General features: G+C 46.4%; 1 protein-coding gene and 1 pseudogene across 4 annotated transcripts; one reads left to right on the top strand and one right to left on the bottom strand.

The window, feature by feature from the left end:
* LOC123061444 (uncharacterized) overlaps positions 1-15,110 on the bottom strand; it is a 126,264-nt pseudogene that overhangs the window by 71,679 nt on the left and 39,475 nt on the right.
* On the top strand, positions 3,425-8,117 carry LOC123061445 (pentatricopeptide repeat-containing protein At5g55740, chloroplastic). Of its 4 annotated transcripts, none has more exons than XM_044484563.1 (2): positions 3,425-6,519; positions 7,574-8,117. In XM_044484563.1, exon 1 carries the CDS (start codon positions 3,442-3,444, stop codon positions 5,266-5,268), a length of 1,827 nt encoding a protein of 608 aa, XP_044340498.1. In that variant the 5' UTR covers positions 3,425-3,441; the 3' UTR covers positions 5,269-6,519; positions 7,574-8,117. The 4 variants fall into 4 exon arrangements, with proteins under 4 accessions (XP_044340498.1, XP_044340499.1, XP_044340500.1 ...); XM_044484564.1 differs by having other exon boundaries at positions 3,425-6,499; XM_044484565.1 differs by having other exon boundaries at positions 3,425-5,989.

A 15,110-nucleotide genomic window follows, 5' to 3' on the forward strand; every position in this document is an offset into this window, starting at 1 on the left:
AGAGGGCCCAAAGATACCTCTCTGACAATCGGAGTGACAAATCCTAATCTCGATCTATGCCAACTCAACAAACACCATCGGAGACACCTGTAGAGCACCTTTATAATCACCCAGTTACGTTGTGAAATTTGGTAGCACACAAAGTGTTCCTCCGATATTCGGGAGTTGTATGATCTCATAGTCATAGGAACATGTATAAGTTATGGAGAAAGCAATAGCAACAAGCTAAACGATCATCGTGCTAAGCTAACGGATGGGTCAAGTCAATCACATCATTCTCTAATGATGTGATCCCGTCAACCAAATGACAACTCATGTCTATGGTTAGGAAACATAACCATCATTGATTCAACGAGCTAGTCAAGTAGAGGCAAACTAGTGACACTCTGTTTGTCTATGTATTCACACATGTACTAAGTTTCCGGTTAATACAATTCTAGCATGAATAATAAACATTTATCATGATATAAGGAAATATAAATAACAACTTTATTATTGCCTCTAGGGCATATTTCCTTCAACCGCGAGATCTACAATAGACAATGATGGTTGCTACGGTTGTTGTCAAGAAAGCTACAATGGGCATCGGCAAAAGCTGGAACTGGCCACCAGTAGAGCTGCAACCAAGGTCTATAAAGTCACAACGTCTAGGTGTTGCGACAGAGAGAAGCTTGAACCGACGACATTGTTTGCTGCAACTATGTGTACATTTGCGGGAACAGACCGACCATAGAGCTGGAAGCATGACCGCGAGATGCTACAATTGGCAATGGTGGTTTCTGTAGCTGTTGTTGAGAAAGCTATAACCAGCATGAGCAGAAGCTGGAATCGACCACTAGTAGAGTTGCAACCTACGTTTACAAAAGTTGCAACAACGATGACTGGGGTGAGCCCAGTGCTACAACCGGCAATGGCGTTTGCTACGACCGGCGTCAACCGATTCTACAACCAGTCATTGTGCTACGATCTCGATCGACAAGGAGCTGTGATCGACACAACAGTGCTCGATGGCAGAGCTCGACGAACCTTGGACATGGTGGTTCCATAGAAGCCATGGCGTCACCCTCGCAGAGCTCGACGACCATGGCCACGGTGTCTCCATCAGGGAGAGGAATCACGCAATGTGCGTGCCAACACGAGGAAGGAGATGATTCTGTGGAGGGGGGGTCTAACAATGCGGGGCACTCAATAGTGGTGGAGCTTGAAGCCCAACTCTGGTGGGCCAAAAAAAGTTTTTTTGAGGGACGGCTTTTTAGGGTTTTTTTAGGGAAGGCTTGGCAGGCCAAAATGAAAGAAATAACCTATGGGCCAACAGAAAAAAAATGTGTACAAATTACAAAATATTGGCCAGGTCATGGCCCATCCGGCCTTGTTGTAGCTCCGTCATTGACACTCAAATCGTACGCCCGCGCGGCGACTGGCCAAAATTTTGGCCGGTCAACTAGTGCCTATCATCACCCCCCCTTTTTTTCTTGAGGGTATCATCGCCCTTTTTTAAGGGAAAAAAGGCAACATTGCATAGGGAGTTCATTTCTTTTAGGCATATATATAGGGAGTTCCTCGTTGCGGCAAATTGCCGAGCGAACGCACAGGCGCGACTCCAGCTCAGTCGTCCCATTAGCGTAACACAGTAAAAAATCCAAAAAAGACTGCTTGAGGAAGGGATTGAACCAGGGACCTATTGTTAGGTATGAAAGAGCATAGCCAACGAGATAGATAAGCTTTCTTAAATAACTATGGCGCGCGAAGCTAAAGGTAATATAAGTCCGAACATTTTGTCAAATTCCGAAGGCGGAAATTATTTTGAAACAGTGTTTTTTTAAAAGCGAGCACTTTTCAAATCCTGACAAGAAAAACTAAAAATCTCGAACATTTTTGGAATATGTGAACAAAGGTTTGATAAACTGAACACTTTTTTGAAAATCATGAACATTTTTCAATATGTGAACAATTTTTTGTTAAAGAGAACATTTTTTGAAACTCTGAACAAAAATTTGGAAACGCGAATATTTTTGCAAATCCATGAACAAATTTTGACATAAGAATATTTTTTGAAACTCATAACAAAAATTGAAAAAATGTAAACATGTTTTAAATTTTCGAACTTTTTTGAAAAAATGGACAGTTTTTATGAAATCACGATTTTTTTTAAACTGTGACAATATTCTTAAAAACGAAAAGGGGATAGGAGAAAAGAAGAAGAAAAAAAATGAAGATGATCATTTTTCAAATTCCAAAACAAATTTTGGAAACGTGACCATTTAAAAACATGGAAATCCTGAACAAAATTGGACAATTTAAACACTTAAAAATTTGTGAACATTTTTCGAAACTCCCAAACAAAATAGAAAGAGACACATTTTCAAAAAATTCGAACAAATTTTGAAATGGAAACATTTTTTGAAACTACAGAACAAAATTGGAAGAAACAAACATTTTCCTTAGAATTGCGAATGAATTTTGAAAGAGGAACATTTTTTCAAACTCCAGAAGAAAAATTGAAAACACGAACATTTTTTTATATTATCAACAATATTTGAAAGGTGAACATTTTTTCTAAATATGCGGAAATTTTTATGAAAATTGGAGAATTGTTTTTGAATTTGTGAACAAAAGATAATAACAGGAACATTTTTGAACTTCTGAACATTTTTTGAATTTTTGAACAAAATTTGAAATTCTCAAGTACAAGAAAGAGAAGAAAGAGGAATTGCAAAGAAATAGAAAAAGTGAAGTAAAGAAATAGAAATTTGAAAAAAGGAAAGGTTTTTTCTTAAAACGCGAACAATTTTTGAAACTACAGAAGAAATTTGAAAACATGAACAATTTTTGGAAACCCAACCATTTTTTGAAAAATGAGAATTTTTTTAAACTCACATTTTTTTGTAAAAGACAAACTTTTTTATAAATATGTGAATAATATTCAAGAAACATGAATATTTTTTGAAATAAAAACGAAAATAAAAAAGGAAAGAAAAAGAAAGAGGAAAAGGAGAGAAAGAAAAAACGAAACAGCAAAAAAACCGGTTCAGGAACCTCCTAGAAAGCTCCAAAAAAAAACGGCTCAAAAACCTAAAATCGGTGGTCGGGCCGGCCTACATCATCCCTCGTTGGCGAACCTCTTCTAGCAGGGCGTTGTTTTTCGTTCACTTGCATGCTCCAGTCTTGGTGGTTAGTGCGGCGTGTACAGGCAATGCAGGTTATTGGTTCGATACATGGAGCTTGCTGTTTTTGCGATTCTTTTATCTCGCGAAGCGGAACCCGAATGGGCCGGCCCAGTGTGAGCGTATATATACACGTACAGCTAATACCTAAGGCCCAGTAAAAATGGGAAACAGAAAAAACAAGTAATTTTATGAGGCCCATTAGTCCGTTAAACATCAACCTCACGGCCCTTACCCCTTTATCCTCCGCTTCCGAACTCCATGGCACGGCACCGCCATGGCTCCGCTTCCTCTCCCCCTTCCCGCCACTCCCTACCCACCCAAACCCCACGAGTCCCCGCGGCCCGCCTCTCTCCATGCCGCGCTCGCCTCCCTCTCCCAGCAAGGCAGCGACCACGGCAGCCTCCGCGACGCCTTCGCCCTCGTCTCCCGCGCCGAGCGCCAGTCGAGCCCCGGCGCTGCCGTTGCCGTCGGCCCGGAGGTGTACGTGTCCCTCCTGCAGTGCTGCGTCGCCGCGGGGTCCCTCCGCGCGGGACGCCAGGTGCACGCTGCCGCCGTCAAGCGCGGGCCCTACTACTGCCGCCACGCCTACATCGGCACCAAGCTCGCTGTCTTCTACGCCCGATGCGGCGCGCTGGCGGACGCCGAGCGCGTGTTCGACGCGCTACCCAAAAAGAACGCCTTCGCCTGGGCCGCCGTCATCGGATTATGGAGCCGCGCCGGGCTGCACGCTAGGGCCCTCGACGGGTACATCGACATGCTGCAGGCGGGCGTCCCCGCCGACAACTTCGTCGTGCCCAGCGTGCTGAAGTCATGCGCCGGGATCGGGATGGTCGGGACCGGGAGGGCGCTGCACGGGTACGCCTGGAAGGCGGGGTTCATGGAATGCGTATACGTGTTGAGCAGCCTGGTGGACTTCTACGGGAAGTGTGGCGAGGTGGATGACGCGCGGGAGGTGTTTGATGCAATGACGGAGACGACGGTGGTGACCTGGAACTCCATGTTGATGGCGTATATAAACAATGGGAGAATCGATGCTGCTGTGGAATTGTTCTATCAGATGAGGGTTGAAGGCGTGCTGCCGACGAGGGTGAGCGTTCTTAGCCTTCTGTCTGCATCGGCCGATTTTGAAGCTCCTGATTGGGGTAGGCAGGGCCATGCCGTGGCCGTATCGAGTGGTTTAGCGATGGATGTAATTTTGGGGAGCTCAATCATCAACTTTTACTGTAAGGTTGGGATGGTCGAGGCTGCAGAGGCCGTGTTTGAGCAGATGGTTGAAAGAGACGCTGTTACATGGAATTTGATGATTGCTGGGTATTTGCAGGATGGGCAAACCGACAAGGCTTTGATCACTTGTCGAAAAATGCTCCAGTCTGGCCTTAGGTTTGATTGTGTGACGTTGGCATCCATTATCATGGCTTGCATGACATCCTGTGGTATGGAGATGGGCAGAGTTGCTCACGGCTATGCAGTTAGAAACTACCTTGAATCAGACCAAGCGGTTGCTTGTGGCCTGATAGAGTTGTATATGAGTACTCAAAGGACCGAACATGCACGCAGGCTGTTCGATGCCATGAGTTGCAGAGACATGGTCGTGTGCAGAGTGATGATTTCTGCTTATGCAGATCATGGGATGAGTTCTCAGGCTCTCAAGGTTTTATATCAGATGCAGCATCAGGGCATATCTCCAAGTGCAGCGTGCTGGGATTCAGTCATTTCAGCTTTTATGAAGAATGAGCAGATTAGTGAGGCCCTAGAGATCTTCAATGAGATGCTACTAACAAAAACACGCCCAAATCTACGCACATGGAGCCTGTTAATAAGTGGCTTGTCTCGAAATGGTATGCACTGCGAGGTAATGAATCTATGCTGCAAGATGCAAGAAGTAGAGCGAGCACCAAGTCCAACAATTTTCTCCGCAGCACTTGTTGCCATGAAGGCTGCAACCTCGGTACAATATGGAAAGGCAATGCATGCGTGCATTGTAAAGAAGGGCCTATTGTTGTCCAAATCCGTTATACAGTCCCTGCTAAACATGTATGGCAGTTTCAGTGACACAGGCACGGTAGAAAGTTTACTAGGCTTGCTTGCTGCTGCACAGTAAATAACGCAGCTGCACATAGTTACATTACATTACATAGCGTTTGCACATATCAACTTGCTCATATTCATCATCAGATGGCTATTCTTGGATCAGAAGGTTCCAATCAGAAAATGAGCGAGTACATAGTGCTACTGTTGGCAAAAAGTGTACAGTTTGGGTTTCTGTAACCAGGGATTGCACGCCGAGAGACATGTTACATCTCTGGTGTCTCCCTAGTTTGCTCTTTTTTTTAGAGCCTACTCACAAGTCACAACTCGTCCAGGGAGAAAAAAAGGCCCCCGCGTCGCTCCGCACGAGCGACACGGGCGGCGCACCAACCACCGCCGCCGGCAGTCGTCTTCTTCGCGCCTCCCTCTCGCCGCCGTCAGAGTGCGCCACCGGCCAAAGGCCGTGTGGCAGCGGCGGCGGCGGGGCCTCGTCTTCTCCAGGTCGCGGGCGTCCTCGTGTCGGGCTCGTGCGGGTGCCAGCGCGTGGTCCGTCGCGCGGGCTGCGCTAGTGCTCGGGAGCTCCCAACCTCCGGCGGGGCAGCGGATCCGGGGCCCCCGCGCCCGGATCTGGTGTGGTGCTGAGTGCGCGGCCGCAAGGGGCGGCGTCTGCCGGAGCGGCAGCTTGCGGATCTGGCAGGGGCGGCGGCGGGTCTGCACGGCTCTTCGACGTGTGGCTCGATGTGCGCGCGAGGGTGCAGTGGCTGATGTTGGGAGGCACGGAGCAGAGGGTGCAGGTGTGGTGGATCTGAGGCTTCCGGTCTCCGGCAGGCTTGTTTGCATTGGCGCGTCTGGTTCATGGCTGCGGCTGGGAACCGTGGTGGTTCTCGGGCGGTGCTTGGCGCCGCGGGGAGGTGGAAGAGGTGGATGTCGACGTGGGGATTGTGTGCTATGCAGTGCTCGGATCTGCTTGGATTCGAAGGTGTGGAGGAGCTCCGGGCGAAAGTCCAGCATTGACCTTGGGTCGGTGCCGGCAACAGCGGCACCATGGTCATAGTGTCGTTCCCCTTCTTGAAGGTGTTGCCGTGGTGCTCCTTTGCACGACTCTCCGGGAGAAATCCCTAGCTTCAGATGGCTGAAGCGGGCGATAACGGCGGCTACGTCGTTTCCTTCTTTGAGGCATCGTCTTGGAGAGTCAGCATGTTGCAGTTTGCACGGATCTCTTCATCGTCAGGGGCAATGGACGTCGGGGCGGCGGCTCCGGATGGTTTCTGATTGTGAGTCGAGATGGCGATCTCGGGAACAACGTGAGTGGTAGCTCTATGAGGTGGGGCTCTATCTCGACATTGGTTGGGTGGCATCCTTGTTTCGCTTGGGCGTAGGGGTATCGGCTCGGTCGATGCGCCCCAGAGGGGGCGGTCTGACTTTACATCGGGGCGGCGGCCCCGAATGTGGTGCGACGTTCGTGGTCTGCGAGCGGTTGCCCTGAGCATTGTGGGCTGCAGGCAGCTGGGTTGTGCGGTGTTGCTGCTCGGATGGAGCGGTGCTATGTCGGGGCGGCGGCCTCGGAAGGCGGTGCAGGCTGATTGCGCTGGGCGCGACGGAGCGGTGGATGTCGGGGCGGCGGCCCCGAGAGTATTACTGTGGTGACTAGACTTCTATGGCAACGATGATGGTGGGAGCGATGTCGGCGACGCGGCAATGGTTGCGGTAGTCGGCTCTTCTCCGGTGTGTCCACGAATTCGCCTCGGCTCTTGTTGTTGTGGAGTCGAAGCTGCAGCGGCAGGGCCCTATGGTGTACGATGACTAGCTGCAGGTGGCCCGTTCGGTGATCTTCCGTGGCGCCAGCCGTGCCTGGTTTTGTTCTTCTGTGCTCTTCATTTGAGTCGGAGCTGCGTTGTCCGGTCATAGGTCGACTTGTCGTCGATTAGGGTGGGCTTTGCCCTGTATATATTTCAGTCTATGAGAATGGGCTTGGCCCTTGTTGTTTCGGTTTTTGCCTGGTTTTCCGTAATTAACTGGGCAATTCTCTTCTGCTTATTTAATAGATGAGGCAATCTTTGCCTCCGTTTCGAAAAAAAAAGTTTGCTTTTTTTTGTATATTAGAATGTTTGAGTCTCTGGCCCTTTTGGGGATTTGTGAGAAGACACGACATGGTCTAGATTTGCTGGGCGGATTACTTGTACTGAAGGATAACTGCAAACTGTAATATTCTTTCATTGCAAATACATGCGTCCCTAGAATTGCAAAAAAATACTTTTCCTGAAATGATAAATAAAAAGTTCTGCTTTGTACGTTTACTTGCACTGAATGAACTCTGATAAACATAATTTATCAACAATCGATCACTGACTGTAATCGGCCGATGCTTTTGTTTGCAGAATCTAAAGAAGACGGGGACAAACAAATGATCAGTTTATCCTTGGCAACTTACCTGATCGACGCCACATGATTAGGCTGCCAACTCTCATCCATCGACAAGGCATGATGCTCCTACCCAATCCAAGGCGTCGACAATGGCGGAAAGGCGGGGGCGACACGATCCGGCTTTAGCAAGGCAGCCACGTGGGAAGTGGGCCGCTCGCTTTATGGCACAACGAATGATGGAAGGACGGGAGCCACCATGTGTCTTCACCAAAATTTCCATCGACCGCCTTTCTCTTCAATTCCCTACCTATCTTGGAGCGATCGATTAGTCTCTGCTTTGATGCGATTATGTTCTGTTCTGCTGCCGGGGAGAGCGTTGGCTGGTTTTTTTATTAGCACACTCCACTAGGTTTTATTTATTGATGATCATCATGCGGGAGATCAAGGCATGAGTCTCCCCGCATCTAGAGTAGTAGCAAACCTACGTAGATTGTGAGCTTTATATTTCGAGCCTCTTTAAGAGATTGTTTTCCTCCTCAAGAAAAATACTTCCTCCTCCCGCCTACGTCGCCGCTGATCCGCCCCACCTCCGAAGATCCCCCCCCCCCCCCCCTCGCGGCCGGTGGGAGAGACCCGTTATCGTTTTTGTTAGGTTCAACGTTTTGGTTGGGATTGCGTGGCAGAGGAATAATGTCCCTCACGTCTTATTCCCGTCCTGATGATGCGAATAGCGTTGTCGGAGGATGTGTGGAGGTGTGTCTTCGTCGGATTTCGTGGGATTCGATCGGTGCTGGTTTTCGGTGGATCTATTTGGATCCACTTTTGTTTGTCTTCGTTCGTGTAGTTATGGGTTTGGTCTTTCCGATTTAGAACTCTCTTAATTAGCGATGGTTGCTGTTCTGGTGCGCTGTCCTTTGCGGTCTACTACAACAAGGTTTGCCCGACTCCTGTGAGGGAGGGCAATGATAGCAGCGCAGCTTCGGCTCGCTTCAGTGCTTGTAGTCATCGCTAGGTGGTCTATGAACCTAGTTGTAATTTTTATTATCTCTAGTGTTCTCTGTACTGCCATGTTGATGAACAGATTACAAGTTTCTCTCACAAAATAAAAATTCAAGCCTGTTTTTTGATAGAAGAAATTACACCTCGCAAATAAGGATCTAGATGCTATGATTTCTCTAATTACAACTTCATGCCCCCCCCTTCTTGGCAGTGGCAGCAATATCATTAATCGCATTTTGGCAATCTGAAGCAATATGTAATCTCTGAGTGTTAAGATCCAATGCCAACACCAGGCCCTCACCACATGCCAGTGCTTCCAGAGTTGGTAGGTCTGTAACACCTGACAAAACAAGAGCAGACGCATCCAAGTAGTGGACTTGCTCATCCCTGCATGCTGCTACAACAACACCAGTTCTCCTAGACCTCGACACTCCTCCGTCCACGATGACCTTAAAAGATCCTATTGGCGAAAAATTCCAAACCCTGGAAACAATTTCTAGTGCCACATGCACTTGTGGTTTTGTCACCTTAAGCTTTTTCAGATCATTCAACTCGGAAATTACCGGTTAACAAACTCATGCATGGCAAAAGGACTTTGAAAAATGCTATCATGGATCGCCTTCCTCCTTCCCATCCAGATCACCCACAAAGTAACTACCAAGCAGACCATCTGTTCCTGTGATACAGACTCAAACATAGAGAACAACCAAGACTTGGGGTTGGGTTCGTTCGTTGCCATCATTTGCTCAGGTAGATCCCCATCTACCAACGCACACACGCATCGACTCATGGAACACTCAAGGTTAGAGTGTTTCCAAGAATCTTCAGCACCGCACAAGGAGCAAGCAAACGAAACACACATGTTACAATGCTTCCAAACATCTTCAGATGGGAGGGAAACTCTTGCCAAACGCCACAGGAACATATGAAGTTTTGCGGGAACATCAACATTCCATAATCTGCGCCAACCATGCCCATCACCGGTTGCATTTGAAAGGGTCGGGGCTTGTCAAGCCACACTTCCCTTCACCTCTCCATTGCCATCGGCATGTCGTAACAGGAGCGAGCTGAGAAAGTGATGCTCCTTCCGAAATTCCATGACAAAAAATCCTCCTACTAGTTGGTACACAAAGGTGTATAGAATATCACACTGGCGTCTGAAGGTAAAAAAAACTAATTGAACCAAATTGCGGTTCTAACTAGCATCAGGGTTGATCAACTCACTAACAAACTACGGCGGGTCCTGTGTGCGTGATAAAAGGGGCCTCATCAAATCATCCCTCGGGAGCCAGTTTTCGTTCCAGATATGAGTGCTCATGCCATCCCCAGTCCTCCTGATAAGGTATTGAGACAAAACATCCCGTTCTTCCACTGTTGCCCTCCAAATCTGATATGGGTATGACCCAAGTTAAGCATCAAGTAAGGAAATATATGGCCTTAACAATGCGTGCACCGAGGGAATCTGGAGACCAGAATTCTCCATGCTTGTCTCGCAAGTAACACAAGATTGAAAATCTCAGAGTCCTGAAAGTCAATGCAGGTTGTGTCATGGTGACAAATGATACCCATGTTGGCTTGCACTTTCTCTCCTTGCTTCCTGTAAGTGCATCTAGTGCCATCCTAGTTGGTTTTGGAGTATTGACGACAAACTTGGTTGAGTGACAAATGTGTTTGTGAGAATTGTAGGATAACACAGGTAGTAGTCCCTTATTGATTCGGTTTACCTACCAGGGATGACCCCTAAAAATGTGTGAAGACATTGAAGACAATGGTGGTTCCTGAAGACATTCACGATAAAGATTATGACATGTGAAGACATTCACTTGAAGACTATGGAGTGCGAAGACATAGTTGTTTCGTAGTTTCCTTTTCTTCTTTCTTGAGTCATGGAACCACCGTACTGTTAAGTGGGTTCCAAGTGAACAAAGTCAGAGTGACTGATGCGATGCTCAACCAAAATCCTATGTCTTCGAGCGAAGACAATGAGAGCAAATCTTATCCAGAGCTGGATGAGTTAGCTTTACTTCTAGCCCAAGTCAAGCTGCCGCGTGTGTTTGAAATCCGAATGTTGGTCACGTGTCGGTTCCTTAGTGACCCAGGATCATTTCAGACATGTCAGGTCGGGTTGCCTCCTGGCTATAAATAGCCCACCCCCTACGCCATAAATTGGTGGCTGCTCAGAGTTAGTGCATAGCTTTTGTCGTTTGAGAGCAACCCACCTCCGAAGCATTTGAGAGATATATCCTTGCGAGGACAAAGCCCAAAACACCCAGAGCCAAAGAGTGTTAGGCATCACTGAAGTCTTTCTGTCTGCGTGACCTAAAGACTTGTTACACTTGAGGACTGTGAATCCTCCAGTCGGTTAGGCGTCACGTTCTGAGCATCCAAGAGTCATTATGGATCGCTGGTGAGCGAAGTCTATGAAGGTTTGGAAGTCTACCTTGAAGACTTACCAGAGTGATTGGGCGAGGACTGGGTGTCCTTAGCTCAAGGGGAATAAGGTGAAGACACGGTCTTCTGAGTTAAATCTCAGCCTCCCTAACCAGACTACAATTGTCACAACAACTGGAACTGGTCTACCAAATCCTTGTCTTCATCAAGCAACTGGTTCTATCCCCCACTTCCCTTTACTTTACTGTTTGTCTTCGTGAAGTCATTGCTTGCGTGTCTGATCTGTTTGACTTCACTTAGTGAAGACTATTTCCTGTTTGGCTTCATACTGTCTTCCATCCTGATCCATACTACCTAGCTGCTGATAGTCTTTGTGCTTTCACTACATTGCTTACTTGACTATGGCTCGTCTAGTGTAGTCTATCTTCCGCTGCATATCAATAGGTTCATTACCACTATTTGTCTTCAAAGACCTCGTGTTTTGAAGACCTTCATAAAAATCGCCTATTCACCCGCCCCCCTCTAGTCGATAACTAGCACTTTCAATTGGTATCAGAGCAAGGTGCTCCCTTGTTCTGTGTGATTCGGTTTAACCACCTGGAGTTTTAGCTATGTCGACTGCAGGGATAATCAAGGTCTTCGATGCGTGCCCCATTTTTTATGGTCATGATTATCCCAAATGGAAGGCTATGATGAGAAAGCACCTCCTTGCGATGAGCAGTGAGCTTTGGACCATCACGGAGATTGGCCTCACCGATTTATGCAAGATGGCACATGCTGACGATATTCATAAATACACTCTTCTGGATATCAAGGCGAAGGCTATTATATGCTCTTGCCTGTCCAGAGACGAGTTCAGGCGCATCATGCATCTCTGTAATGTAAAGCTTATATGGGACCGGATCTCTGATGTTCATGAAGGTCATCGAACATGCCAGGACCCCTGGTTCCTCGAATTCAAAGAGTCACTCAAAACAATGACTCCCGAGCCAGAGCCATCTTCTCCTACCTACTACTTCATGGCACGTGGTGCCAAGGTAAACTCACGCAATGCCTACTTTCAAACATCAAGTGAAGATGACTCTAAATGTGAATCCAAACCTAGCTACAAAACACTTGCTAAAATTGCAACTAAACAACAAACTGCTATGGAACATATCCAAAAGTTGCTAGACAAAAGCGATGACCTGTTGGACGCGGAAATGACTCGAACTCAGTCCTTAATTGAAGACATTAAAAATCTTCACGTTAAGTACAAGGAAGTTGAAAGTCGTCATGAAACTCTCTCAGCTACTCATGAGAAGCTTTCCTATGATTATCTTCAAAGGAAGCAAGAACTTAAGAATCTGAGAGCGTCTCATGAAGATCTAAAGAGAATAATTCACTTTGCGCTCAACAGATCAGTTCCGCTCAGGGAGACTTTGAGCCACCATGTTTAAAATGTTTTGAGCGTGATAATGTTGTCTTTGTTGCTGAATGTTCTACTACTGCTACTATTGCAATATCTTCAACTGCTAATGCGGTAACTAACCCCTCTTCTAAGGATACCACTACTATTGCTGATGAGAATGCTAGGTTGAAGACATTGCTTGAAACAAGGATGTACAAAAGCCTCAAAGGGCATCAGACACTATGTGATGTCCTCAAGAAACAGATTCTTAACTGAAACCCTAGGAAAGAGGGTGTTGGGTTCGAGAGGAAAATGAATATAGATGGTTCTTACTGGAAGCCTAAGCAGTACCCCAAAACCACATGGGTTGCTGCAAAGGGACCTTCAGTGGATCCATCTACTTATCTGGCTTCACTTGTGATAACCGTATTATCATTGATGAACTCTTTGATGCAAATTATAAACTGTTCAAAAATCATAATGGCAAAGTATTTGCCAGGTATATTGGTACTAACTGCAGGAATGGACCACCCTTGAAGAAGATCTGGGTGCCCAAAAGCTGTCTTGAGAAGCTTCCTGTGAATGTCGTCATGAAACCACCTGGGAAGAAGACAAACCCCAGACCAAAGGATTTATATGGTCCAAAGGCTTCATACAGACAGAGGACCCACCAGGGTCACCCTAACGTCAATGTTTTGTAGGGAAACCATACTCGGACTTATGAATATGAGCGTGTTTCATCAAACCGCTATGTTCATAAGACCAAGAACTTTTCTGCTTATTCTTATGAGTATTATTCACCTCCTGCAAGGCTATTTGCTAGGGCTCCAAAGCCAAAGTTCTTAGATGCTGCACTTAGTCTCATTGCTTCTAAGCCACCCATGAAGATGTGGGTGGTTAAGAAGAATTAACTCTCTTTTGCAGGGAATGGTCTCCAGCCGGAAATCAAAAGCTTCCGACGCTTATGCTGGGCACCTAAAACATCTTGTGGGACGCAAGATAAAGTGCAAAAATGGTCTCACTATGTATTTTGTCCCAGGATTTCTTGACAATCATCCTATCTACTGATAACCGACAAGTATAGGGGATCGCAACAGTTTTCGAGGGTAGAGTATTCAACCCAAATTTATTGATTCGACACGAGGGGAGCCAAAGAATATTCTCAAGTATTAGCAGCTGAGTTGTCAATTCAACCACACCTAGAAAACTTAATATCTGCAGCAAAGTATTTAGTAGCAAAGTAATATGATAGTAGCAGTAACGGTAGCAAAAGTAATAGTTTTGATTTTGTAGTGATTGTAACAGTAGCAACGGAAAAGTAAATAAGCAAAGATCAATATAAGAAAAGCTCGTAGGCAATGGATCAGTGATGGATAATTATGTCGGATGGGATTCCTCATGCAATAGTTATAACATAGGGTGACACAAAACTAGCTCCAGTTCATCAATGTAATGTAGACATGTATTCCGAATATAGTCATACGTGCTTATGGAAAAGAATTTGCATGACATCTTTTGTCCTACCCTCCCGTGGCAGCGGGGTCCTATTGGAAACTAAGGGATATTAAGGCCTCCTTTTAATAGAGTACCAGACCAAAGCATTAACACTTAGTGAATATATGAACCCTCAAACTACGGTCATCACCGGTAAGTATCCCGATTATTGTCACTTCGGGGTTAACGGATCATAACACATAATAGGTGACTATAGACTTGCAAGATAGGATCACGAACTCACATATATTCATGAAAACATAATAGGTTCAGATCTGAAATCATGGCACTCGGGCCCTAGTGACAAGCATTAAGCATAGCAAAGTCATAGCAACATCAATCTCAGAACATAATGGATACTAGGGATCAAACCCTAACAAAACTAACTCAATTACATGATAAATCTTATCCAACCCATCACCGTCCAGCAAGCCTACGATGGAATTACTCACGCACGGCGGTGAGCATCATGAAATTGGTGATGGAGGAAGGTTGATGATGACGATGGCGACGGATTCCCCTCTCCGGAGCCCCGAACAGACTCCAGATCAGTCCTCCCGGGAGAGATTAGGGCTTGGTGGCGGCTTTGTATCGTAAAACGCGATGAATCCTTCTCTCTTATTTTTTCTCCCCGAATGTGAATATATGGAGTTGGAGTTGAGGTCGGTGGAGCACCAGGGGCCCACGAGGCAGGGGGCGTGCCTAGGGCGGTAGGCATGCCCCCCACCCTCGTGGACAGGGTGTGCGCCCCTTGGCCTTGATTCTTTCGCCAGTATTTTTTATATATTCCAAAAATATTCTTCATTGATTTTCAGGTCATTTCAAGAACTTTTATTTCTGCACAAAAATAACACCATGGCAATTCTGCTGAAAACAGCGTCAGTCCGGGTTAGTTCCATTCAAATCATGCAAGTTAGAGTCCAAAACAAGGGCAAAAGTGTTTGGAAAAGTACATACGTTGGAGACGTATCATCTACCCTAACAAGGATCTGAAGTTTGATAAAATGCTTGCTCGTCAAATGTTTATGCTTCACACTTCTCTTTGCGAACCCTATCCCCCAAACTGCACTGTAGGGTACGACTCCGAAGGCCACTGAGTGGATTATGTACAGTGGATGCACTAACCACATGACTGGTGATCGAAGTCTTCTTATGGATTCAACCCTATGTCCTTCTAGCAAAAGTCACATCACATTTGCTGATACTGGTAAAAGAAAGGTATTGGGCCTAGGTAGAGTTGCAATCTCAAAGGATCAGCACATGGATAAAGTGATGCT

This window comes from Triticum aestivum, chromosome 3A (assembly GCF_018294505.1).
Source record: "Triticum aestivum cultivar Chinese Spring chromosome 3A, IWGSC CS RefSeq v2.1, whole genome shotgun sequence".
NCBI lineage: Eukaryota > Viridiplantae > Streptophyta > Magnoliopsida > Poales > Poaceae > Triticum > Triticum aestivum.